General features: G+C 35.4%; 1 protein-coding gene across 4 annotated transcripts in view; it reads right to left on the bottom strand.

The window, feature by feature from the left end:
• The window catches only part of LOC127879504 (uveal autoantigen with coiled-coil domains and ankyrin repeats-like), a 49,048-nt gene that overhangs the window by 22,139 nt on the left and 843 nt on the right, over positions 1-26,066 (bottom strand). Inside the window, exon 1 of one of the 4 annotated variants that reach the window (XM_052426368.1) lies at positions 22,537-22,711. The exons of 1 other annotated variant lie outside the window; for it this stretch is intronic. In XM_052426368.1, the coding sequence (XP_052282328.1) occupies positions 22,537-22,602 (66 nt within the window). In that variant the 5' untranslated portion in view covers positions 22,603-22,711. Of the gene's footprint in view, positions 1-1,121; positions 1,211-8,793; positions 9,444-22,536; positions 22,712-26,066 lie in introns of those variants that run through there. 2 more of the 4 variants (XM_052426367.1, XM_052426371.1) reach the window with 2 other exon arrangements.

Consider the following 26,066-nt stretch of genomic DNA (forward strand, 5'->3'; position numbering starts at 1 on the left):
TAAGCATTAATGTCGAATTGCTATAGAGTACATGAATACTGTACGTACATGTACAAGCAATTGCCATGGTACCCACGATGCTACGGTTGATACAAGTTTTAATGATGCAACTGTAGATGACAGTATTTATGATGCTACTGTAGATGACAGTGTTTATGGTGCTACGGTAGATGACAGTATTTATGATGCTACGGTAGATGGCGGTGTTTATGATGCTACGGTATATGACAGTATTTATGATGCTACGGTAGATGACAGTGTTAATGATGCTACGGTAGATGACAGTATTTATGATGCTACGGTAGATGACAGTGATGATGATGCTACGGTTGATGACAATGTTTATGATGCAAAAGTTGATGGCAGTGTTTATGATGCTACGGTAGATGACAGTGTTTATGATGCTACGGTAGATGGCAGTGTTTATCATGCTACGGTAGATGACAGTGTTGATGATGCTATGGTAGATGGCAGTGTTTATGATGGTACGGTAGATGGCAGTGTTAATGATACTACGGTAGATGACAGTATTTATGATGCTACGGTAGATGGCAGTGTTAATGATGCTACGGTAGATGACAGTGTTATTGGCAAACAGCGTAGACCCAGATGAGACGCCGCATGATGCGGCGTCTCATCAGGGTCTGCGCTGTTGGCATAAAGAAATTTCTGTAAGAAATATTCTAAATATAGAAATAAATATACTAGACATCCCTAAGTTTGGAAATAAATTGATCCAATTTAGAAGGATGGAAGAGTCCACTAGGCATAAATGGGTTAATAATGCTACGGTAGATGAGAGTGTTTATGCTGCTACGGTAGATGACAATGTTTATGATGCTACTGTAGATAGCAGTGTTAATGATACTACGGAAGATAACAATGTTAATGATGCTACGGTAGATGACACTGTTTATGATGCTACGGTAGATAACACTGTTAATGATGCTACGGTAAATGACAGTGTTTCTGATGCTACGGTAGATGACAGTGTTTATGATGCTACGGTAGATGACAGTATTTATGAAGAGGAGAAGAAAAGATTAAGACAATATTAAGATGTAGACGAAGATGATGATAGAAATAATGAAAATAGTACATGTATTGCATATACGACTTACCTCAATCAAACAGACGCAAATAAATAATAGTTAAACTAAGTCCGTTTATTTGTAATGTAAAGATCCATTATAATTTATTTATCAAATACTCGACCATCACTGTCGTTTTCCTGTCTATCATTGATAATGATGGACGTCATCCCATGCAATGAATTTATTTAAATTCACTTTCATTCAAAGCGACGCAAAAAGTACTTTTATCGTTTCAGCGGCGTAATATAAAGCCCCTTTGAAAATGATTCAATTTCTTTCAATATAATATTGCATTAAGGTTTTCAAATCAGAACAGTGAAAATATTTATATACGGCATTCGTTAAATATAATGACGTTTTATAGCCGCGGATTTGGGAAAATAAAAATCATTTCAATGCGCATAATAGTGAAGTTTATTTTCAAGTGTGAAATTATTTGGAACTTTTATTGGTTTTCGAGGTTATTTGTTCCGTGGATACAGGCTGAATGGTTATATAAGTTGCAAATAATAATTACAGTAGCACAAACGACATATTGGTGACGTTGAATAGATTATCTGTTACAATCATAATACATGCGACTAACATTCCGTTTAGAATTTTAGATACTGGAAACTAATTTGAATATTTGATTCGTATTCATTTGGCTGCAGGTGTTAATATTTTTAAGCGCATTGTTTTATAATTATCCTCTCAAAGTCAAACGGACTTTTACTATTCTATAGTTACAGTGCTTTAATAGCCAACAAGAACAGTTGAATAAAAGGCATTGTGGGGAAACTGGGCTTAATGCATGTGCGGACCGTTTCGTGCAATATCATCCTGTGTTTTCTGCACATGCTAATCAGGGACGAAACTTTCCGCTTTTATGGCATTTTTGTTCGAACGGAAGTATCTTTTTATCGAAAATTTATTGTGGGCGGAAAGTATCGACCCTGAACCTGCACATGTTTATCCGGTACGACACTTTACGGTCATGCATTGAGCCCAGTATTTTTCCCAAGCTGAAATAGCGTTCTTCCCAGTGAACAAGCGACTTTAAATGCAACGCTTTATTGGTCCCTTGAGCACTTGTTTTAATTGTCAAACAAACAATCCAATCATGTATCAATACCTTCTAATGATAGCATTGTTGTATCGCTATGACCTTTTGAATTGACTATCGATTACAAGGCTGGGTTAATATCTATGATACCTTAGATTAAAGAGCCGTTTGCAGGGAGTTTATGTTCGAGTGATTGATAACTTTTACAAAATGGCAGTAGGTAGCTATTTAAACTCTGTTAACCCATGTATGCTTAGTGGACTCTCCCATCCTTCTAAATTGGATCAATGTATTTGCAAAATTAGGGATGTCTTGTATATTTATTTTTATGTTTAGAATTATTTTTACATAAATTCCTTTAAGCAAACAGCGCAGACTCTGATGAGACGCCGCATCATGTGGCGTATCATCCGGGTATTCGCTGTTTGCCAAGGCCTTTTTTCTAGACGCTAATCAAACTCTATTAACACGTGGCTTAAACATTCATGAATTTGTATACTACATATTAAACTTTTAGCGATTTAAGGTTGTTTTTTATTATTAATAAAAATAATATATGGTTACCATACCACGGCGTGGTCCAAGTGGTTACGATCTTGTCTCGTCTCGCGGCCGATGCAATTTTACAATACATAATTTAGAGTCACGCATTACAAGATTTGTCGGAGGGATTTCAATACATAGCTAGAATTAAGCCACCACGTACTTTTGTTTATCAATACAAATGTATAATCCCAATTTAGGTCAACAAGTTATTTGATTAACATAATAGATCGACAGCATTGACCTGTCATTAGTCAAAACTATGAACATATGTTTTTGGCTTGGACTATTTCCTTGATTTGCATTCGTTTCTTTTCGCGCAATTTTTGCACGAGTTTAACGAGGCTATTACCGAATATTTTTGAGGTAAGCTTCAATCAATTGAAAACGCTTGGAGGACGAAAAATAATGTATTCAGTGAAACGTTACAGAAATAATATTGATACATAAAGATCCGAGCTAGGTTAGTATTGGCTAGCTTTTTGAGTCGCGTCGTGCGAACTTGTTATAATGCCAAATGCATCCAGCGTATGTCCAGACCAGCCTGTGCATTCGCGCAGTCAAATTGGACGCTTCCCTTTTGGCTCATGCAATGCTTAGTGGTTTCATTAGCTGACATGGTAGTGCCGAATCAGTTTTTGCGCATGCGCAGGCCGATCTGGAGCTAGTCTTGCGCTGACAAAATTTTGGATGACGAGGGTTATTTTTACTGGTGCGTTACAAATAACATCGGGAATCAAACAGTTATACCAATACTATTATAACAAAATCAATACACCGGATAGTATGTTCATTATTTAAAAGTATTAAGTTGAACACATGTTATGACGAAACAAATTTCAAAATTGAAATGTTTATCATTTCAGCAAGCCGTGGGGGACGAAATGCATGTTCCAATCAAATAACGTTCAATTTAAAGCCTTTAAAACCAATTACTGATTTAAGTGCAAACGAAATAAAACATGTGCAAATACTCGAAATTAAAAATGGCAATCCAAATACTCGCGATGAAAATAATTTGAACACTCACAAGTACAATCTCCTAATAACTGTGCAAATAAAGTTGATTTACAAGAGTAACGTGTTGTCAAAACGTCCCTTTGGGAACGTCAGAGCTTAAATATATAAGAGATATGAAATGATTTCTGTTTTATAGCAGTTTGAAAGGTACACACAACATCGGCGCTGCTTTGTCTCTAGTGCAATCGTCATGACGTATTTAAATGACGCATGCGTCAAAAATATAATCTTTGCTCGTTTGATTATACCTCGAATTAAAAACTGACGTCAACTCGCTGTCATTCATAGATAAAACAAAGGTTAATTCCGTTCAAACGGATCTACCGACATTCTAACACCACAACAACTTAACCAGATGCTTCAAAGCTACTAAATCATCAATTTCGAAAACCACCATTATCGTTCGTAACAGCCAATTCGATTTAAGACACAATTTTCTTTAAAAGATGTCATCTACTGTAATGATGTTGTTTATGATAAAAGTATGTTTGATACAGTTGAGTCGCGTTCTGAGAAAACTGGGCATAATGCATGTCCGTAAAGTGTCGCCCGAGATTAGCCTGTGCGGACTGCACAGGCTAATCAGGGACGACACTTTCCGCCTAAATGAGATTTTTGCGAAGAAGAGACTTCATTCAAACGAAAAATGTCATACAAGCGGAAAGGCTAATCTGAGACGACACTTTACGCACATGCATTAAGCCCAGTTTTCTTAGAACAAGACACATATGATAACTGATCAAATTATGATGCTAATATAGTAATATACTGTGATGGCGATACTGACATTAATGACATTGTGAACGTGTCTGTAATGGTGGTGAAAGCTCTGTTGTTGATGGCAAAGTGACATATAAGCCAAGTTCTGTGAAAACTGGGCTTAATGCATGTGCGTTAAGTGTCGTCCCAGATTAACCTGTGCAGTCATCACGTGCTAATCAGGGACGGAACTCTCCGCGTAAACTGGATACTCGTTAAGAAGTTCCTTTAAACGAACATTTAATGAAAGCGGAAACTTTGTCCTTGATTAGCCTGTGTGGACTGAATTTTACGCACATAATTAAGAACAGTTTGCTCAGAACAACGCAAATACAGTGATAACGATAACGAGGTCGATTCAGACTACTCCCAAACCTTTATCCGTCTTATTCTACTCGCATACAGTCCGGCATATGTACTTCTGTGTATTATAGGCGTTATAAAATCAAAGGGTTACCCTAGTAGGAAATCGCAATTTTATTTGTAGACTAGAGTTTGTTGTCATTAAAAGAATCAATCGTAAAGTATTTCAACCTGTGAAGTGATTAATTGTGTCTTGTTCTGACAAAACTGGGCATAATGCATGTGCGTAAAGTGCCGTGCCAGATTAGCCTGTGCAGTCCGCACAGGCTAATCAGGGACGACACTTTCCGCTTAAACTTGATTTTTGGTAATTAGCGACTTCCTTGAAACTAAAAATACCATTACAGCGGATAGTGTCGTCCCTGATTAGCCTGTGCGGACTGCACATGCTAATCTGAGACGGCACTTTACGCACATGAATTAAGCCCAGTTTTCTCAGAACAAGACACAATTTATATCGCACTTCTAATTTCACTCTGTCTGTTCACAGTTTTTTGCTTTTGTCATCCCAAATGTCTCATTTTATTGAGGCATATCTCGTTTTGTCAATCAATCGCTCTTGTTTTGTAATTTTCCAGTAATATCTTCTAACCTCACGTTAATGATAAAGCAACCGCGTTTTGTTGAAAATGTCTGCGAACAAAAACGTCGATAAACCAATGATAATCTCGCTTCAACATTTCAAATTTATTGAGGGCAACAGTATTTAATTGCAATGATAAAATGAGTCGCGTTCTGAGAAAACTGGGCTTAATGCACGAGCGTAAAGTGTCGTTCCAGATTAGCCTGTGCAGTCCGCACAGGATAATCAGGGACGACACTTTCCGCTATAACTGGATTTTCGTGTAAAAAAGACTTCCTTTAAACGAAAAATACCATAAAAGCGGAAAGTGTTGTCCCTGATTAGTTCGCACAGGCTAATCTGGGATGACACTTTACGCACAGGCATTTAGCCCCGTTTTCTCACAACGCGTCTCAATTGACCAGGGCTCTAGGAAAACCGGGCTTAATGCATTACACACGTTTTTTGCAGAGCGCGGCTTAATACAATTATCCACGTTGTTGCAAGCATACCACTGTTACCAACAGTGATCGTTTAAGCGTTGTCGCGATTTAATGCATGAAGCCTCTCGGCGCCTAAAACGCCAATTATCACTTTTTATTTATTTTATATTCACCACCTCTTTTTACAGCGGATCCTAAATTAAAGGCAACACACCTTAATTTATATCGTTATTGAGATTTTATATGTTCGTTATCTGTTTATTGTATACACATTTTATTAGCTCTTTTCATTTCCAGTCTGTTTTTGACCACTCAAGAAAAGTTTATCATAAGGACTCGATGCTTATATTTATTGGTCTTTTGTACCATTTTAATAAATTCTGTAAAGACAAAATTAAGAAAAACTCACTTTAATTTCAAATGATGTTCACAAGCTTCTCGAATCTCTAATAAATATGCAAAAAACATTATTGTCACACTCTACGAAAGAGATATGTTTTGCATTGAAAAGCCCGTGCATATTGATGTTGTCATGTAATTTTAATTGTTTGAGATTGTACATCGGGTTCCATTTATATTTAATTTTTTGTTCCTAAAAAATGAGACAATAAATCAATCTCTCCCTCGCGCTTGCATGGACGGAACGATTTATTTATTATCATTTCGTCACATGTCTGTGAATATGTATCTACGTGTATCTCACACCCCATGGAATAAACACCCTCGGTACTTTCATACCATACTGTAGCTACAAGTATCTCACATCCCATGGAATAAACACCCTCGGTACTTTCATACCATACTGTAGCTACGTGTATCTCACATCCCATGGAATAAACACCCTCGGTACTTTCATACCATACTGTATCTACGTGTATCTCACATCCCATGGAATAAACACCCTCGGTACTTTCATACCATACTGTAGCTACAGGTATCTCACATCCCATGGAATAAACACCCTCGGTACTTTCATACCATACTGTATCTAGGTGTATCTCACACCCCATGGAATAAACACCCTCGGTACTTTCATACCATACTGTATCTAGGTGTATCTCACATCCCATGGAATAAACACCCTCGAAACTTTCATACCATACTGTATCTACGTGTATCTCACATCCCATGGAATAAACACCCTCGGTACTTTCATACCATACTGTAGCTACGTGTATCTCACATCCCATGGAAAAAACACCCTCGGTACGTTCATACCATACTGTAGCTACGTGTATCTCACATCCCATGGAATAAACACCCTCGGTATTTTCATACCATACTGTAGCTACGTGTATCTCACATCCCATGGAATAAACACCCTCGGTACTTTCATACCATACTGTATCTAGGTGTATCTCACATCCCATGGAATAAACACCCTCGGTACTTTCATACCATACTGTAGCTACAGGTATCTCACATCCCATGGAATAAACACCCTCGGTACTTTCATACCATACTGTATCTAGGTGTATCTCACATCCCATGGAATAAACACCCTCGGTATTTTCATACCATACTGTAGCTACGTGTATCTCACATCCCATGGAATAAACACCCTCGGTACTTTCATACCATACTGTATCTAGGTGTATCTCACATCCCATGGAATAAACACCCTCGGTACTTTCATACCATACTGTATCTAGGTGTATCTCACATCCCATGGAATAAACACCCTCGGTACTTTCATACCATACTGTATCTACGTGTATCTCACATCCCATGGAATAAACACCCTCGGTACTTTCATACCATACTGTATCTACGTGTATCTCACATCCCATGGAATAAACACCCTCGGTACTTTCATACCATATGTATCTACGTGTATCTCACATCCCATGGAATAAACACCCTCGGTACTTTCATACCATACTGTAGCTACGCTCTCGTATGGTATGAAATTTCTGATGTTGTATATAACATACACCATCAGTTACTAACAGTGTAACTTATAATACAGTACGTATACAATTACGTTTACTGTATTAATCTTTCCTATTGCTCACAATACATTAAAACAGTAAACGTTGCTGTAAAACTGTAACACGTAAACCCTCTTAAATAAAAAACAAACTGATTGCTGTTTTCGTTCTGTCTAGTTACAAAATAATTCTTGTGAACTCGATTTCATTTTCGCGACGTTTTGTTCCAAAAAGTTGTTTCTGCTGATTTATTTAAGTATCGTATTTAATGTAAAATACTTCATTTTCAGCTATTTATTATAAAAGCTGAAAGTATTAGCACTTCAAATAAATGTCTGATTGCTAAAAGCTCTCTAGGTATGAATCAATACCACATACCGACAACATTGGTCGTTAAAGGCGTTTTCATCGACAGAGCAAAATCTATGTGAGCTTTGATTAAAGTCCGATTTGCACACAGTCAATTGAATGTTTTAATGATTTATAACATTATATCAACGATCACAAGACAGTTTTTACCACTGTGTTTACCTTTGACCGTTTGGCCATATAGAAATGTGACTATGAATGAAGAAAGTTTTAATAGCCATGATGGCGATGACATTGCTGAATATAATGATAACGAGGCTAATGATTCGTTGGGTATGATGAAAACTTGCAGAAACTTATTAAAACTATAATGTCTTTTTTTTAGTGATATGTAAGCGATATAATATTATAGTAATAGTGCAGTAATACGTATGATGAGGAAGATGATGACAATCCCCATACCTTGAGTCGTGTGAGAAAACTGGGCATATTGCATGTGCGTAAAGTGTCATCCCAGATTAGCCTGTGCAGTGCGCACAGGCTAATCAGGGACGACACTTTCCGCCTTAATTTGGTTTTTGCTATGAAGAGACTTCATTTTAACGAAAAATTTCATAAAAGCGGAAAGTGTCGTCCCTGATAAGCATGTGCGGACTGGACATGCTAATCTGGGACGACGCTTTCCGCACATGCATTATGCCCAGTTTTCTCAAAACGCGATTACCTTTATCCGCATTATCCGACTCGCATACTGTCCGGCATATGTACTTTGGTGAACCGCAGCCGTCATTATGGCGTTGGAATGGATTTAACGTAAAGCAATCTCTCGAATCAAATCATATAAATAGGATTTGGCGCTTAACGTAAAACGTCGCTTCAAAACCACAGCCTTTTCAATTCATGTTTCTATGCCACAACGATGGTACCATTTTGACATAAACAGTGACGAGCCTGTTCTAATGGTCATGTATTTTCTCTTTTGTTCATCAATACGTCTGGGTTTGTAATTGTTCTTTTATCATTTCCACTAAAAAAGTCAATTATTATGTTCAATCAAGATGACTTTAAAAGAAAATTTAGTCCTTTTTCTTTTGCTTTTTATGGCATCCGTTCTTGTTAAGTTTGACACAATCACAAGTCTTGTTGTAGTTGTAGCGTCATGTTCGTTTATGTCATTAGTTTAAATCGACTTGCCTCACTATCTGAGTGGCTTTCAACTTCGATTGCTTTTATCGTAAAAGGACTGCCTTAAGATAAAACAATTCCATGAATGTTTACCAGTAGATTTCAAACACCGAGAATCCAATACACCGATATCATTGCTCGATTTTCTTTAATTCATAATTATGTGCCTTACGTAATATAAAACACTGTTTAAGTTTAAAAATGTTGCAGTATTCATTAACGATGCTTTGTATCTATGTCAATACAAATGACCTCAATAAACATGCATTAAAGCATCGGCTACAGACTTGTTGTGCACTGTATCTGTAAAATAGTTCGTTGAGTTTTAACAAACCAGCGTCTGTTACGGTAATAAAACATCACTCTATGCTATCACATTTTGTATAACTTTCATTCAAAGCCGCCGTTAAAAATTCATCTGAGCTGTAAAAGCCAAATGATTACATGAACTCTCCTCCCCCAAACGCAGTCTCAATGGATTGCATTTTTCAATCGATAATAATCCATGCATTGTTCGAAATTTTTGCATGGGAACTTGGCCTTACAATAAATGTTCACAGAGGTATGACAAAAAGACTTATAGATAAACATTTATTCGTAAATACGAACAATATTATTTGTAAACAAAAGTTTTTAGTTGTAAACACAGAAGGGGTAATCACGTGACAAACAATATGGCGACGTCCATGTCGAGGTAGGTATTTTTCGTCGTTTAATACCCTTTATTACTTGTATTATTATTTTTTTATTCCGATGACTTTCCAGCTATATTAGGAAAAAAGCTACTGGCTTTAATTTCATAGTAATATTCGCTCTATATCTCGACTTTACCCGGTGCAAAATTTCTTAGCGGGATGACCTAATTAAAGCTCCACTAAGAAAATTTGCGTGGAGTAAAGTCGAGATATAATGCAAATTCAAATACGAAATAAACGCTTATCGACTTTTTTTTACTGATATGGCTGGAAAGTGAGCGTCATTTAAAAAATAAACAGAAGTAATAAAGGTTATAAAACGGCGAAAAATAACTGTCTCGGTATGGACGTCGCCATCTTGACTATCACGTGAGTAACCCTCTGAAACATAGTTGTCTTGAAAGTTAATATTTTACAAATTTTGATTATTGTTGTAAAGTCAATAATTGTGTGTAACGACGTGCCGTTAATGCCTTTGATTGGCTTATAAAGTGCAGCAAAAACGATTGGGGTATTTCTTGAACTTCAAACAACAAATACTCGATATGCAATTGTGCCTTTAGGCGATTCCCACCATTAAATGTCGGTGTATCTTATAAAATACAGACGCGGTGGCAGTTTTATTTTCATATTTTGCATTGTTCTTTAATCCTTTATTTTTTGTGTTAAGAGTCGGCATAGACATAAGATTTTGTTTTTATAACGCCAGGTTATATGCATCTGAAATTTACAGATTTTTCATTTTTCTAGCTCTCGTATCGCAGAACAACAGGTTTAACGTTTTCATAACTCACTTTCAATCGTTCCTTTATCTGAGAGGGCACTATTCAAACAGGTGTTTCAAGAATTAAACTAGTCCTTTAAATCAAGAGTATACGAAAACTAAAAGGATGAACGATCTTATTTTAAAACTCGACCGGATTCTGAAGAATAATGATTACATATTTTATCCATAACGTGATGGTGTTTTAGACAGCGATTGCAGTACTTACATGACAACTACCTGGTATTAAAACACATATCTGTTATAATCTGTGACTCGAATCTTGACCTTAGTATGTGTGGCATGAACGTACCACATACATTTGAGTCGCGAAAAGTGAGTTAAATGAATGTGCGTCAAGTGCCGTCCCAGATTAGCCTATGAAGTCCGAACAGGCTAATCAGGGCAACACTGTCTGCTTTTATTATATTTTTCGTTTACAGAGAGTCTCTTCTTTGCATAAATCAAGTTTAGGCGGAAAGTGTCGTGCCTGATTAGCCTGTGTTGACTGCACAGGCCAATCTGAATCGACACTTGACGCACATGCATTATATCCTATTTTCACAGAGCAAGGCCCATATGAGTCGCGCTCTGATAAAACCGGACTTAATGCATGTGCGTGTAGTCTCATTCCGGATTAGCCTGTGCAGTCCTAACTGGCTAATCAGGAATGACCTTTCTGCATTTACTTCGTTTAAAGGAATTCTCTTTTAGACGAATATCAAGTATTCACAGAGCGTGGATCAAATACAAGTTTACTATGCAAAATACAAGTATAACATGCATTTTTCTATGTTACACATATTTTGGTATATTTTATTTATTGTGAACTGTTTCTTGAATTGTTGAGATTGTATTTCTTAGTCCTTGAAACATTATACCACAAGCAAATATAACAGAAAATACTTTACACGGTTTTACGTCGTTTCTGCTTTTCATGATCAGGATACATTCATGTAAGAACTGTCTTCTTTCGAGCTGCCTATGTACATCAACCAGTTTTATATGACTAACAGTGTTTGAACATTTAAAAAGGCAATAAAAACGGACTAACCAACATGTTACATTTAAATAATATTGATTACTTTACATACTGTAGCGTTTACTAAATGCATGCACTTTTTCTTCCATGGTTGTTTAAAAAGTATTGGTCCTTTAAGAACTTTTTTTATTTTTGGAAAGCAACCCAATTATGTATCATAATATCCCTATGATAAAACTGTTCAATAGTTAAGGTGTTTTTAATAACTGGGTAAATATCTATGCGACCTTTGATTAAAGTCCCCTTTGTACGTGATAGAATAAGGTTTGAGTTAAGCTTATTGTGTTCTTAAGATAAATTTAAGTCCCGTTTTGAGATAAATGGGCATGATGCATGTGCGTAAAGTATAGTCCCAGATTAGCCTGTGCGGATTGCACATGCTAATCTGGAACGACACTTTACGCACATTCATTATGCCCTGTTTTTTCAGAACACGACTCATCTAATGACTCTGAGAAAGCGGTTTACATATGGCAGTATCATTGTTGTATTAACATTATAGAGACCAAATTAAGTCTAGAGCATAAACGTATAATTATAGAAACATTTAATTAGAATACATTATGAAATAGTTTATTTTATTAAAAGTCGTAATATCTTGTGTGTCTTAACTTAAATAATAAAAATAAGCCTATTGAGTGGACATCAAACTTTGAAGATGCAAACGTTTACGCATGTCAGTTATTTTACAAAACCCGTCATGGAAAACATACGAACACTTTTTGATTCCACAAAATTAGATACCGACGTCGAAATAATTACTTATCATTATAACAACGAATCTCGAATAGAAGAAGAAGAGATATTATCAAAAAGCGACATATGAAGGACACATTTAAAATAAATAAAAATGTAAAGAATGATTTACTCTAAAGCATAAACTTCATCGTTCACGAGTTTATAGTTTGTTTAACCATAAGCACGTACCTGTTTGTTGCGGACATTAAACAATGATCGCAAGTGTAATAGCTAGTGTAATATTATTTAGTTACCGATTTGGGCGAAGGTAAAATACAATTTAGTTGGTTAAAAATATCGTTGATGATCATTATGATAATACTCATGACGATGCAGATGCGGGACTAAGTGTTGCTGACGATGGCGATACCGATGATGACGAGTATATTAGCCCCGTTCTTGGTACACTGCGCTTAATGCATGTGCGTAAAGTATCGACCCAGATTAGCCTGTGCAGGCCGCATGGGCTCCTCATGGACGACACTTTCCGCTTTCATGGGTTGCTTTTGTCTGAAGAAAGTCTCTTCTCAAAGTAGATCAAGCGGAAAGTGTCGCCCTTGATCTAATCTGTAACGTAACTTTACACACACGCATTAAGCCCGGTTTTCCCAGATCAAGGCTCATAAATACCTTTGAGCCGTGCTCTGTGAAAATGGGGCTTAATGCATGTGCGTAAAGTGTCGTGCCAGATGAGCCTGTGCAGTCCGCACAGGCTAATAAGGGACGACACTTTCCGCTTTTCTGATATTTTTCGTTTCAAGAAAGTCTTTTCTTGGCAAAAATCTAGTTTAGACGAAAAGCGTCGTCCCTGATTAGCCTATGCGGACTGCACAGGCTAATCTGGGACGACACTTTACGCGCATGCATGAAACCCCATTTTCCCAGAGCGAGGCTCATAAATACCTTTGGTCGCTTCATCCGACTCACATATTGTCCTAAATATGTATTTTTGTCAATGGCATCCGTCATCATGCCGGAGGATTTGACTTTTCATCTATCACCGGTACAGAATCAAGTTGTAATAATTAAAATCCTGATCCAACGAGAATCTTCAATTGAAATATCACAGCAATTCGTGTATTTTATACAACAAAAACGAAAATTTACTGGCAAATCAAACCAATGTGATTTTTTCTATTATTCATATTTCCACATGAAGTCCATCAACCACTTCGGTCGTGTTATTTCTCATCAATAATTTATGGCTGTATAATGCAACAATCGTGTTTGCATTAAAATTTCGGATCAATGCTGTCAATTAAATGCAATTTAAGTATTTCCGTTCGTGCTTCTGATGGAACGCCTTTGTTTAAGTTAGACAATCACAATTTCCATACACCAAGGTCCTTGTTTTTTTATATAAATATTTTATTCGATTTTCTCAATAATTGCGTAGCTTTGCAGTTTGTTTTCTGTTTCAATTGCACGCGTACCAATGGCTCCAGTAATTGTACAACTTTAAAATTTGTGTGAAACTTCAATAAACGATTTAAAAGTTTCTATATAAAACCTTCATTTAAACAGCACATCTCTAATTTCCTCGCTTAATATCACAAATTTCATAAAACATAATTTTCGACTACAAAATTCCAAGCCAAAACACAATGTCCTATCTATAAAATTCCAAACCAACACACTATGTCCTATCTATAAAATTCCAAACCAACACACTATGTCCTATCTATTATCATCAAATTATTTATTCAGCATGTTCCACAATTCATGTCAAGAAAAATTTAATTATAGCACATCCCTTATTGTACTTCATTATGATCTGTGAAATGCCAGCATTGAGTGATTTTGAATGAACTAAAACGTTTTTCTCACTTTATTAGCTTTTATCCATTACAATATGTAGTCGTTCCGTCATACAAAAAAGAGCGTAGTATTAAATAGACTCAATTTCTTTCGGATCTTTCAAGTGCCAATAATGAGTTGTATTGAATGAACACTATTCTTTCCTCTCAAGCTCTAAGTCATTCAAATGGAAATTTGCAGTGTCTCCGTAACAACGGGAAGAGCATAGCATTAAAAAGACTCAATTAACACGTGATTATTATTTTTTCCTTTTTAAGGAGTCCATTTCAATCTCTTTTTTATTGAATATTCTATTATTTATGATTTAAAAATAAGAGCTCATTATTTAAATAATATATGACCTTTCACAATTTCTTAATTAAAGTTTGAGATTCAATGCGTTAAACTTTGTATTCGTTAACTGTAATATAACGTTGGTTGATGTTTTGCATTTAGTGTAGAGAAATGTGTTATATATAGGTATAGCCTTAGAATAAAGATGTACCAAAATAAAGGCATAGTTCAGTAAAAACTAGAAGCAAAATTGTAATAAACTGATGTTTCTTAGATTTTATTCTAAAATGAATCATACACTTTTCAAACCTTAACTGTTGATTTCCTGAACAATAACTAGTATCTTAATCATTATCGTTTTAGCTTGAAATATTTTATAAATAGTGCCGATATCGAAGTCGTTGCATATGTCATTATGATGGTGCTGGTGATGTTAATAAAGTTCATGATGATGCCAGGAATGGTAATATTGACGACAAACGATTATTTATTGTAATTGTGGTGATGTAGCTAATGCTACATTAATCAGGATGATCAAAACTATGAATTCTGCTTCCTTAATTTTCTTCACATTATGCCACTTGCTTTCTTTCCAATATAAGTACTTTAAAGAACGGTTGTGATTTAAAATAAATCGCAATTACATAAAGAGTTTTTGACTATAGTCTAGTGCGCGTTAAACAAGAATCTTACTACAAATACTAGTCCGTTGCAGTTCTCGCATTTTATGCCGCGAGTATCCTTCCAGGCTGCCAGTTTTTAGTGATATATAACTTATAATTAATTCCAAGTTAATACATCAACCGCTTTGGCCGGGTCAATGACATTGTCGATAATTCATGTGATACGAACCCTTTCCTTTTACACGTTTGATGTCAATATCGTTCTTTGTAGTTATACAATCACAGTAATCAGAGCAATGTACGTTCAGTGATGGACCTACTTGTACTCCTTAAAAGCACGGTCAACAAAAACACGACAATAGATGGACAATGTACTTTTTCAGGCGATCAATTCGTTATTCGTATAACTATGTTTCGTTTGAAATGACTTCAAAACTTGCCACTTTAAGATCGCAGAAGACTATTTAAAGGTTATATTTACAAGTTGTTTTTCTCTCTCATCATAATCAATTATAAATAGCATATTGTTGTTTTTTTAAATGTGAAGACCTTTTACTGTATAATGAAAAAGTAATTGGCTTTTGTGTCATGCCACCCAACAGGTAATAAATAAGCTCCAGCCGACATGTATATCTTATGTAAGGAAAAGCTATTAATAATGTCCATATGTTTATTTAAATAACATCATGTATACCTTTTAAAAAGTTGTATCGGCGTCAATAACCATAGTAATCATACTTATGAGATGTTTATTCAAACAATATAAAGGAAAATAAAATAAAGCATACAGTGCATACATATAACTTAATACGAAATATTTGTGGTATAACTGGACATAAATGTGTCTTGTTCTGAGAAAACTGGGCTTAATGCTTGTGCGTAAAGTGCCGTCCCAGATTAGCCTGTGCAGTCCGCACAGGCTAATCAGGGACGACACTTTCCGCTTTTATGGTATTTTTAGTTTGAAGGAAGTCCCTTCTTACCGAAAATCAAGTTTAAGCGGAAAGTGTCGTCCCTGATTAGCCTGTGCGGACTGCACAGGCTAATCTGGGACGGCACTTTACGCACATGCATTATGCCCAGTTTTGTCAAAACAAGACACAAAGAGTTATCCAGAAACAAATTGCTAGAAAATGTTTTGGGCAGAAGTGTCATTATATAAACCAATTACATTTGATAAACGAACTAACTTTAATACCATATTATTATTTAATTAATTTGAAAAATACCATGGTACACGACAACAGTATTATGATGCATTATTAGAATTACTTAAAAGTAAATCCCTCACAAAATTTGGAAGTAATGTATCCTATTTAGATGTCGGATACTGATTTATAAAGAACATAGACTCGTAGTCGGTCATTAAAAACAGTAAACCTGAACGCGTATAAACATTTTCTTTTCTGATGTTACGTTTTATCCAAGAACAAAGTGGAAGCTATGACGAAGTTGAAGAACATGCACGATGTAAACAGTTATACAAACTCGTTTACAGTCTTGTTGTATTTTTGTTTGTTAAGAATCTATTCATTTAATGAGCAATGTCGTATCTACTCTAGAAGAAGCATACACATAGACAGAATAGAAACAATTTAAAAGCATTTTAATATAATGATTTATACAATATCATTGAAGAAGAAACTTTATTTGTTTGAATCAAAAGAAAAAGAGACTTTAAGTGTCCATAGGCAATTAATATATTAAAGAAAATTTCAAAGCTTATTTATGATTGGTAAGAGCTGTTTCAGCTTACAATCACTTTTATTGAACTAAATATCAATATGATACGCGCATGGGCGTTTAGATAAATTTAAGTCCATTAAGACAATGACGCAGATCTGTATTTTGTTTGAATCACACTGTATCCGTATCAGCGCTCGCATTTTATATCACAAATTTAGTTTTATATTCTGACAGAATTGTGTTCTTTGGATGAATCTTTCATCTTTAGAAAACACCAATAATCCCTATATATTTGATAAACAAGTTGATCAATTTTGATTCAGCGTGTTCCTTATTCATTATAACAACATTTTAATTTTTGTCTCATGTGAGAAATTATCTTTTAATAATCTGTATAATTATTGTATTCGTTTTTAACTAGATCTATGTCATTTATACAAATTGTATTTGCTGTTATCTTTTCGAATGTAGTTTTTTACGAATCAATATTCGTCTATCATAAAGAAGAATCGACATATATGATTTTGTTTAAATAAATTGTATAAAGGCGAAATTAACCCATTTATGCATAGCGTCTAGAAAAAAGGAATTGGCAAACAGCGTAGACCCAGATGAGACGCCGCACGATGCGGCGTCTCATCAGGGTCTGCGTTGTTTGCTTAAAGGAATTTCTGTAAGAAATATTCTAAATATAGAAATAAATATACTAGACATCCCAAATTTTGGAAATAAATTGATCCAATTTAGAAGGATGGGCGAGTGCAAAAGGCATAAATGGGTTAATAAAACTCCATTCCTCTTTTAAATAAGGTTCACACGTTTCTTTCAGTTTAATTTAATGTTCGAAACAACAGTCGTGTCAACTTACGACAAACGTACATAGAACTTCAAACACATAATATGTACACAGTATTGCATGTATTGCACGTTTATTCTTATTATATGGGCGTTTTCAAGTGATCACTGACGTTTGAGGTTGTTTTATTGTATTTCGTGCAAACGCAGTGTCATTGACATTTTTTTATTTCGTAACATCTGGAATTGATGAAATTCTTCCTTTCATGAACGTTGTGATACATGCAGTTTTATCAATTTCATATAAGTAGTTATCTATCTTTTTGACAACAACAGAAGCATGTAACACATGTTTCTTCGATTTTGTTTAACCTTATCATGGACCTTTCAATCCTCGTAAATTATAAAATACAAGAAATACTGGCAATCAAACAATTTTATTTGTTATTTTCGTGAAAACGTTCAACTGATGCGAGTCTTTGAGATTGTTAAAAGTAATTCAAGCACTTCGATATCTCTTTGTAATAACTGATGTCTTGTATTTCCCCCATAATGCCATGTAATCTTAATAATCGTCATTGAAACGACGAAACTTCGTGTTATATCAAACTTGAATAAATATCATGTATAAACTTTAAAAGCACATGGACAGCTTTAAATGAAGGTACAATGGTGTCGAAAATACATTTAGTTTTTGCTTAAAAGTGGAAGTTGGACCTTTAAAGTATTATTTCATCTGTGCCTCGAGTACTTGTTTTATATATAAAACCTACCATCAAAAATGCACCAATACCTTCTAATGATAGCACTGTTCGAGTTTTATGCTTGTTTTCACTGACTACAGATCACAAGGCTCTAGATTGCTACGAGTCTCGGTCTGGGAAAACTGGGCTTAATGCACATGTGTTAAGTGTCGTCCCATATTAGCCTGTGCAGTCCGAACAAGCTAATCAGGGACGGCACTTTCCGCCTACACTGGACTTTTGTTTAGACGGGAACTCTTTAAACTAAAAAATCCATAAAGCCGGAAAATAGTGTCCCTGTTTAGCCTCTGCAGACTGCATAGTCTCATCTGGGATGACACTTTATGCGCATGCATTAAGCCCTGTTTTTCCAGAACAAGGCCACTTCGATGTTAACTTTCATTAAATACCGCTTACTTAAGAGTCAATATTCGCAGCATGATAATTTTACTAAATGTCAGCCGATTTGGAACTCTGTTAACATGCGGAATACACATTTATGCATTAAGTGATATACAATTAAAATACACATTTTTATCGGTACATTTTATTTAAGCGCCTATCGTTGCCATAATAAAGTGGTTCAAATATTGTCACTTACGTTTAGCAATACTATCAAGATTTTTGCATCAACATAAATAATCATTAACAAACCAATGCTAATATATAGAAATAATGACCATGATATCGCAATACCGGCAATCATACATTATTATCTAAAAATGCAATAAAGCGCTGGTATAAACACGTATTGACGAAGATAAATGGTATATTAGATAGCAAGTCACTTATCGTAAATTCGTGGGGGATACAAGCCATCATGAAATAGTTGAAGATTCATTTAAAAACCTTTTAAATCCTAATAAGATTTTAATAGCACATGAACTATTACATTCGCAAATACTCGAAACTAATTAGAGAACCGAATATCCGCGAATAAAATTCTTCAAACACGTGTGCACTTTTTATAGTCTTGCAAATACCTTCCGCTAATAACAAAACCTTGTTGTGTATTTGTTGCCATAGAGTCGGTAAAGCTTCCATATCAATTAAGTTTGTAGAGAGCAAAATGACCCGCAATTAAACGATTCGAACCACTTCAACGTTGTCGAGTCTGCATTACAAACATCAAGCGTTAATCATATTGATAAAGCGCGATTGATAATAAAGCTTCTTCAAACGTTGACGTGAGCAATTAATTTCTCCAAATGAATACGTCAAGAGGATCATTGTTACTTTTTGATAGAATAGCGAATTGAATCGTTTGCTATGATAGCTAAAAAACAAATCCCTCTCCCGACATTATAATTGTCAAAACTTATACCGAAACCTTTTATGATTTGCAGATATTTGAAAGGTTCAAAATCATACATTTTTATCTTAATAGTCGTCAATAGTAGTTTCAGCATTATGCAACGTTAAAGGGCCTTTTCACGTTTGGGTAAATTGACAAAATTGATAAAAATTGTTTCAGATTCGCAAATTTTCGTTTTAGTTATGATATTTGTGAGGAAACAGTATTACTGAGCATTTACCATGCTCTAAAATAACCATTATATGCATCTTTTGACGATTTAAAAACCCGTAAATTATAAAGCGTTGCAACGCAAAACGAATTAATAATTTGGAGAGTCTGTTGTTGTCGTTTTATTCTTTGAAACTACGAGGATTGCTTATACAAAGTATAAAATACATCTGGCATTGCATCCGGAAGGATGGCCGAGTGGTCTAAGTGGTAGACTTTTTACTCAAGGACTCCACGGGTCAGTGGTTCGAACCCTGCTGAGGGTTACCTTTTTCTTTTTTTCAATTGTATTCTTGATTTTAACTTGAGCTTTGTGTATCTTATGTTTACATTTATCAATATTGAGCATTTTATGACAAACTTCAAAACATGCCAAAATCTGTGAAAAGGCCCCTTTAAAAACAAATCGCGATCACAATCTAGATGCATTTTTTGTACATGCTATTAAATTAACCCATTTATACCTAGCGTCTAGAAAAAAGGCATTGGTACAGCGTAGACCCAGATGAGACGCCGCATGATGCGGCGTCTCATTAGGGTCTGCGATGTTTGCTTAATGGAATTTCTGTAAAAATATTCTAAATATAGAAATAAATATACTAGACATCCCTAATTTTGGAAATAAATTGATCCAATTTAGAAAGATGGGCGAGTCCATTGGGCATAAATGGGTTAAAGTAGAAGGCATGTTGATGCCTTAGATGATGATGAGTTCTGTATTACGATAGAGATATTACCGGGTTGGATGATGATGAAATCTGTATTAAGATAGAGATATTACCGGGCTGGATGATGATGAGTTTTGTATTACGATAGAGATATTACCGGGCTGGATGATGATGAGTTCTGTATTAAGATAGAGATATTACCGGGCTTGATGATGATGATTTCTGTATTACGACAGACAGACAGACAGACAGACAGACAGACAGACAGACAGACAGACAGACAGACAGACAGACAGACAGACAGACAGACAGACAGACAGACAGACAGACAGACAGACAGACAGACAGACAGACAGACAGACAGACAGACAGACAGACAGACAGACAGACAGACAGACAGACAGACAGACAGACAGACAGACAGACAGACAGACAGACAGACAGACAGACAGACAGACAGACAGACAGACAGACAGACGACAGACAGACAGACAGACAGACAGACAGACAGACAGACAGACAGACAGACAGACAGACAGACAGACAGACAGACAGACAGACAGACAGACAGACAGACAGACAGACAGACAGACAGACAGACAGTTTATTTCAATCCAATAAGGCATTTAAGCCCACGAGGACATTACAATACAAGTATTGACGAACAGTATAGACTAGAATACACAATTTAACAAAAGTTGTAGAACATTTGGAGAAGATCACTTTGAGAACAATATTTCAAAAACATATATGCAAGATAATTATGGAAACGTTTTCTTAGCATTTAACCAATCTATTTTAAACTATAATACAATATGTTCTTATCTTAGAGGTTTCTTCAATCAACTACTTTGGGTAGTATAGCTGCCTATATTCATTTTTGTCATTGTAACGATTACTGGATGCTATTCTATTAATAATTTAGAAACATAGGAATTGGCTTTTAAAACGTAGCAAACATTTATCCTAATTTGTTTCGTGCTTTCAAATATCATCATATAAGCATGAAAGTATGTTGTTTAAACGAAGCCTTTTATGGCTGTTTTATAAACATATACATCGATTTAACAAACAATAACAAAAGATAAAAGATTACCGGGCTGGATGATGATGAGTTCTGTCTTAAGATAGAGATATTACCGGGCTAGATGATGATGAGTTTTGTATTACGATAGAAATATGATGACTTCCAAAAAAGGATTCTTATTCCGTTAGTGCTTCTGATATTATATTATAGCTTTTGTTTATGGATGACAATACTCACAATTTTGATTTATCGACGGCTTGAAACAACGGTGTTATGACTGTTGATCTTTAAGTTTAAAAAACGGTTTGATATTAATAAATCATTAAGCTCAGCAACCGTTTTATTTATGTTTATCAATAAGGTCAACAATTGTTTGATTCGGTTTATCAATAAGTTAAACAACTATTTCACTTATGTGTATCAAAACGATCAACAACTATTTGATTTATGTTTATCAATACGGTCAACAACTGTTTGATTTCGGTTTATCAATAAGTTAAACAACTATTTGATTTCTGTTTATCAATACGGTCAACAACTGTTTGATTTCAGTTTATCAATAAGTAAAACAACTATTTGACTTCGGGTTATCAATTAGCTTAACACTATTTGATTTCGGTTTATCAATTTGATAAAGAACTGTTTGATTTCTGACACTAGCTGAACAATTTTTTATTTTCAGTTTATCTTCAAGCTCTACAACTATTTGATAAATGTTTATCTTTAAGCTCAACAACAAGTTAATTTCTGTTTATCAATAACCCATGGAACGCGTTGCGGTAATTCGTTACGTTAAAAAATCATGATGACACCAAAGATGTTGTTGCTGCTGGAGCTGCTGATGATGACAGAATGACGGCGATGATTACAACATTCATTATATTACCTTTATCCGCATTATCCGACTTACATACTGTCCGACATATGTACTTTTGTCAACGGAAGCCGTCATAATGACGTCAGCTATGGCTGATGACAAAATCGCAATTAATGAAAGCGTATTGGTTAGATTCTATTTTCACTTCGGACGGCCTGTTCAAGTATCACAACGTGGGCCCGTCTTAATGTGACATACTATATCAGCTACTCAACGCTGCTAGTTTCAACGGGTGTGCTTTTTCATTAATTGATGTATACATTGATTACATCCGTGTATAAACCGCAGTGATTGTTGATTGTTCATTAATCATTTATAACTTCATTATGAAAACAGACGCGTTCTTCATAAAAATTATAACATCCACGATCAATTTAGTCATATTAAAGTTTAACAACCACAGTGACAATAACTCCTGAACAACGTTGATTTATATCAATACTTCAATTCGATTTTCCATAAATTGTGCGTAATTAGTTTGATTTGATTCTAGTATGATTTCTTGTTATCATCAGCCATGGCACGAGTCTCACCGACCGATATGTGATATGTACATATCATTGGCGGCCAGGAATTGCAAAATATAAAAAAGGAACACACAGTCGATGTCACACATCGATTAGACTTTCTTAATCTAAATAGTTCAGTTTAAATACTAAATGTCCAACGTTTCGAAAATAATTAAGTCTTACGTTAGAATATTGATTTCAACACAGACAAAGATAAACCATTTGCTGGTAAACATTCTCGTATGGGGCTGCACCGCTATGTAGTTCATTGAGTATAGGACTTTCATTAAGGAGAGGAATACCATTTTATATTTTAGTCGTGTTCTGAGAAAACGGGGCATAATGCATGTGCGTAAAGTGTCGTCCCAGATCAGCCTGTGCAGTCCGCAAAGGCTTATCAGAGACGACACTTTCCGCCTAAATAGGATTTTAACTAAGAAGAGACTTCATTTAAACGAACAATGTCAAAAAGCGGAAAGTGTCGTCCCTTATTAGCCTGTGCGGACTGCACAGGCTAATCTGGGATGACACTTTACGCGCATGCATTATGCCCAGTTTTCTCAGAACGCGACTTATTATATAAGCCGTATATTTTATATCAACACATGGTCATCTGTGTATATTGTCGACAATTTATTAGTTTCATATGACAAAACAGTAGTGTCTAATACGTGTATATGTAAATATATTAAAGACGCATGTGTTATAAGAAAAACGATTCTTAATAATACTTTTTAATAAATTTCAGTACCGCCTTATAAGAACCTACGTGTTCTTGCCATTGATTGTGTTGTAACTGTTTATATTCTTACATGATTATTAATTTTGACGAAGTGAATGCAAGAAAGTACGCTCTATTATTAGATCCACACAACACAGCGGTTATTATGACGAAGTGTATGCACGAAAGTACGTTCTATTGTTGCATGAAAACATTCTTTGTTATGGTCAGTTTAGCTACGAGCAAAGCGGTAATTATGATGTTTTTGTAGGGAAACATACTATCTTATGATGTTCAGTTTTGTTCATTTGGACGAGAAGACACACGCACAATATCGAAAATAATTCAAGTTGAATTCCTTCTCGATTTTATTTTGCGAAACATCTACCCCTCTAACGCATCGTCATCGGGCGTATAGATCTACGCATATAAATAAATGAATCGCGTTCTGAGAAAACTGGGCTTTATGCATGTGCGTAAAGTGTTGTTCCAGTTTAGCCTTTGCAGTCCGCACAGGCTTATCAGGGACGACTCTTTCCGACTTAACTAGATTTTTGTGTCGAAGATACTTCCTTTAAACGAAAAATACCATAAAAGCGGAAAGTGTCGCCCTGCTTGGTCTGTGCAGACTGCACAGGCTAACTTGGGATGAAACTTTACGCACATGCATTAAGCCCCGTTTTCTCAGAACGCGTCTCAAACGATTTAGAATGCAGTTTCATATCGATTTGCCCAATAATAACTTAAATACCAAATGATTTGAGAAACTGAAAATGCTTGTATCAAAAGGTAACAGACCAAAAGTGTCCGTATGAAATATATTTTATCCGCTGAAAGGGATATTCCATGCGTAATGCATATTGATGAAAAGTAAGAGTTGCTTTAAAAGAATATTAACTTTAATTTACCTTTGATTGAAATTAATATCAATTCTTAACATGAGTATGATCAGATAAACACACTATAATATACAATGTAGTTTGAGATATTAGAAAAAAGTCTGCATTTTTTTTGAGTTAAGAATTTTTAGTTTTCCAGCTGATTCATAATTGAACGTCATATTATACACATCAAATAACTAGAGGGATATGAATTTATTTGGGGAGAACAGACTATTGCTTATGTAGCATAATCTTTCAAGGGGTTCACAAAAAAGCGGTAAAATCGCGATGGCGTATTGGATACGGTGTCCACCTCGCGACCGAGAGGTCACGTGTTCGATCCTGGCCATGAGAGGATTCATTTGATCTCCCCAAACAGACTAAGTACATGTTCTACCTAAGGAACGGAATCGAAAGCGTTCCAATACGCCCAAACTGGTGTCATATATAGGTGTCATATATATATTTCAAACTAAAGGCGGAAAACTAATCGTGTGGCAGGTTACATGGCTAAAAATAAGAGATATACATAATTCAAGCGAAATTCTCCAGCCAAACTCTTTTACAATGTAAATTAACGGTTAAAAAAAACGCATAAAATAAAAAAAAATTGTTGGATTCGGTGGAATATCGATTTTTCACGAGTGATCATATAAAACATATATGTTTGCGCCACTTTTGAAAAATATTATTTTGTATGATCACTCGTGAATTAAAATCAATATTCTACCTAGTCCAACAAATATCCTCTATATATTCGTAAAAACGAGCATCAGTTTCGAACCGTAGTTAGTGGACTTTAGGCGGTTCTTTGCAGCCATATACTTGATATTGTTGTTGACCTAAGTCGTGTCCCCACACATCGCTTTACTTTCACTTCATAATGATATTTAAAATCAAGCTTTAAATTCATTACATAATTCTAAAGGGTAATTTGTGTCTTGTTCTGATAAAACTGGGCTTAATGCTTGTGCGTAAAGTGCCGTCCCAGATTAGCCTGTGCAGTCAGCATAGGCTAATCAGGGACGACACTATCCGCTTTTATGGTATTTTTAGTTCGAAGGAAGTCCCTTCTTACCGAAAATCAAGTTTAAGCGGAAAGTGTCGTCCCTGATTAGCCTGTGCGGACTGTGTCAGAACAAGACACATTTGTCTAAACAATATAAGCCGAATCTAGAAGGAAAGGGAAGAGAATTTTGCTAGAGCTTATTACATTTGTATTTTCATATTTATAAACTTGAGAGATCAAGACCCTTCTTAGAGCAAGACCGACTCATGACCAACATTTAGTTATGATATAACTGCTACTGCTACATCAGAGTAAGGGCGCAGACTTAGAGAGCCATGGCCACATCTCGTCTCGGAACTAGTTCCAGCCGAAACCAAGACTCGGTCCATACGAAAATTAGACCAGAACGTGCCAATTCA

The sequence above is a fragment of the Dreissena polymorpha genome, chromosome 4 (genome assembly GCF_020536995.1).
Source record: "Dreissena polymorpha isolate Duluth1 chromosome 4, UMN_Dpol_1.0, whole genome shotgun sequence".
In the NCBI taxonomy this organism is placed as follows: domain Eukaryota; kingdom Metazoa; phylum Mollusca; class Bivalvia; order Myida; family Dreissenidae; genus Dreissena; species Dreissena polymorpha.